At 42.3% G+C, this 1019-nt stretch overlaps 1 protein-coding gene across 1 annotated transcript in view; it reads left to right on the top strand.

Moving 5' to 3' along the window:
- The first annotated feature begins 764 nt into the window (after nucleotides 1-764).
- LOC102850999 (granzyme H-like) overlaps nucleotides 765-1019 on the top strand; it is a 10972-nt gene continuing 10717 nt past the window's right edge. The window contains exon 1 of the mRNA XM_006903157.1: nucleotides 765-831. Coding sequence (XP_006903219.1) covers nucleotides 774-831 — 58 coding nt within the window. The 5' untranslated portion in view covers nucleotides 765-773. The remainder of the gene's footprint in view (nucleotides 832-1019) is intronic.

Genomic DNA, 1019 nt, shown 5'->3' with positions numbered 1-1019 from the left:
TAAACTGTGCAAATCTTATTGTTTCTGAAACACCCACCCCCATTACCCCAGTCACTGAGTCAATCCATTTCATCCAGGCTCTTCCTCTCCTGCACTGTCCCTCCACCATTCCAAGCTTGAGAACCCTCTTCAAGGACTGGTCTCTCCTTGCAACATGTCCAAATTATGTCAGATGAAGCTTCAGAATCCTTGCCTCCGAGGAGCAGCCTGGTCGCGCCTTCTCTAGGATGAACCTGTTTGTTCTCTTAGCAATCTACAGAATATTCAATATTCTTCTCCAATACCACATATCATAGGGTCACAAATTTGATGAGTAGTAGAAGGGATGGGTTAAGGAAATGGGAACGATCCAGTGTGAAACCAATGTATAAACATTTTTTAAGTAAACCAATATAAAATAAAAATTGTATTATTAAAATAAAGAGCCAGAGGTGGGGAACATTTTTAGTTGGATCATTAAGGGATCCAGGCTCCTATCGTAGCAGCTCTACTAGATGTTGGCACAGTTTCAACAACCTTCATCTTCTTGTTCTTTATTTGTGTTTTCTGCTTGGGACTCAGCAGACATGAATAAAAATGTGGTGACACTGTTGTTCTCATCTAACTTAACCAGAAAAATTCTGCAGACCAACTTGTGTGATGACACCCAACCAAAGGAGCCTATCACAGATGTATGTGTGTGATATAAAGTCACTGGGTCTGACCCTCTTCATTGTACTGTGGTTATTTTGGATTGAGACACCATCAGCTTTAGCCTGGGTAGCCTTCCTCAGATGATGGAGCCACTTCTGTTCCTGTTGGCCTTTCACCTGTTTCCTGGAATTATAGCAGGTGAGTGACTCTCTGCATCCTAGGAACCTGAGACTTATTTCCTTGAATCACTTGTACTCCTGGCCCTTCTGCCCAGTGCTAGTAAGGAATTCCTTCCATGTAATCCAGAATCTTTAGAGATACGAACTTCCATGTCAAACCCAGACTAAGCAGTCTCATATTGGATAGAAAGATGACTAGACACCCTG

The sequence above is a fragment of the Elephantulus edwardii genome, unplaced genomic scaffold, assembly GCF_000299155.1.
Source record: "Elephantulus edwardii isolate Elephantulus edwardi_28Jun2011 unplaced genomic scaffold, EleEdw1.0 scaffold00525, whole genome shotgun sequence".
Lineage (NCBI taxonomy): Eukaryota > Metazoa > Chordata > Mammalia > Macroscelidea > Macroscelididae > Elephantulus > Elephantulus edwardii.
The sequence above is the reverse complement of the archived record's forward strand: the minus strand, read 5'-3'. Positions and strand labels throughout refer to the sequence as shown.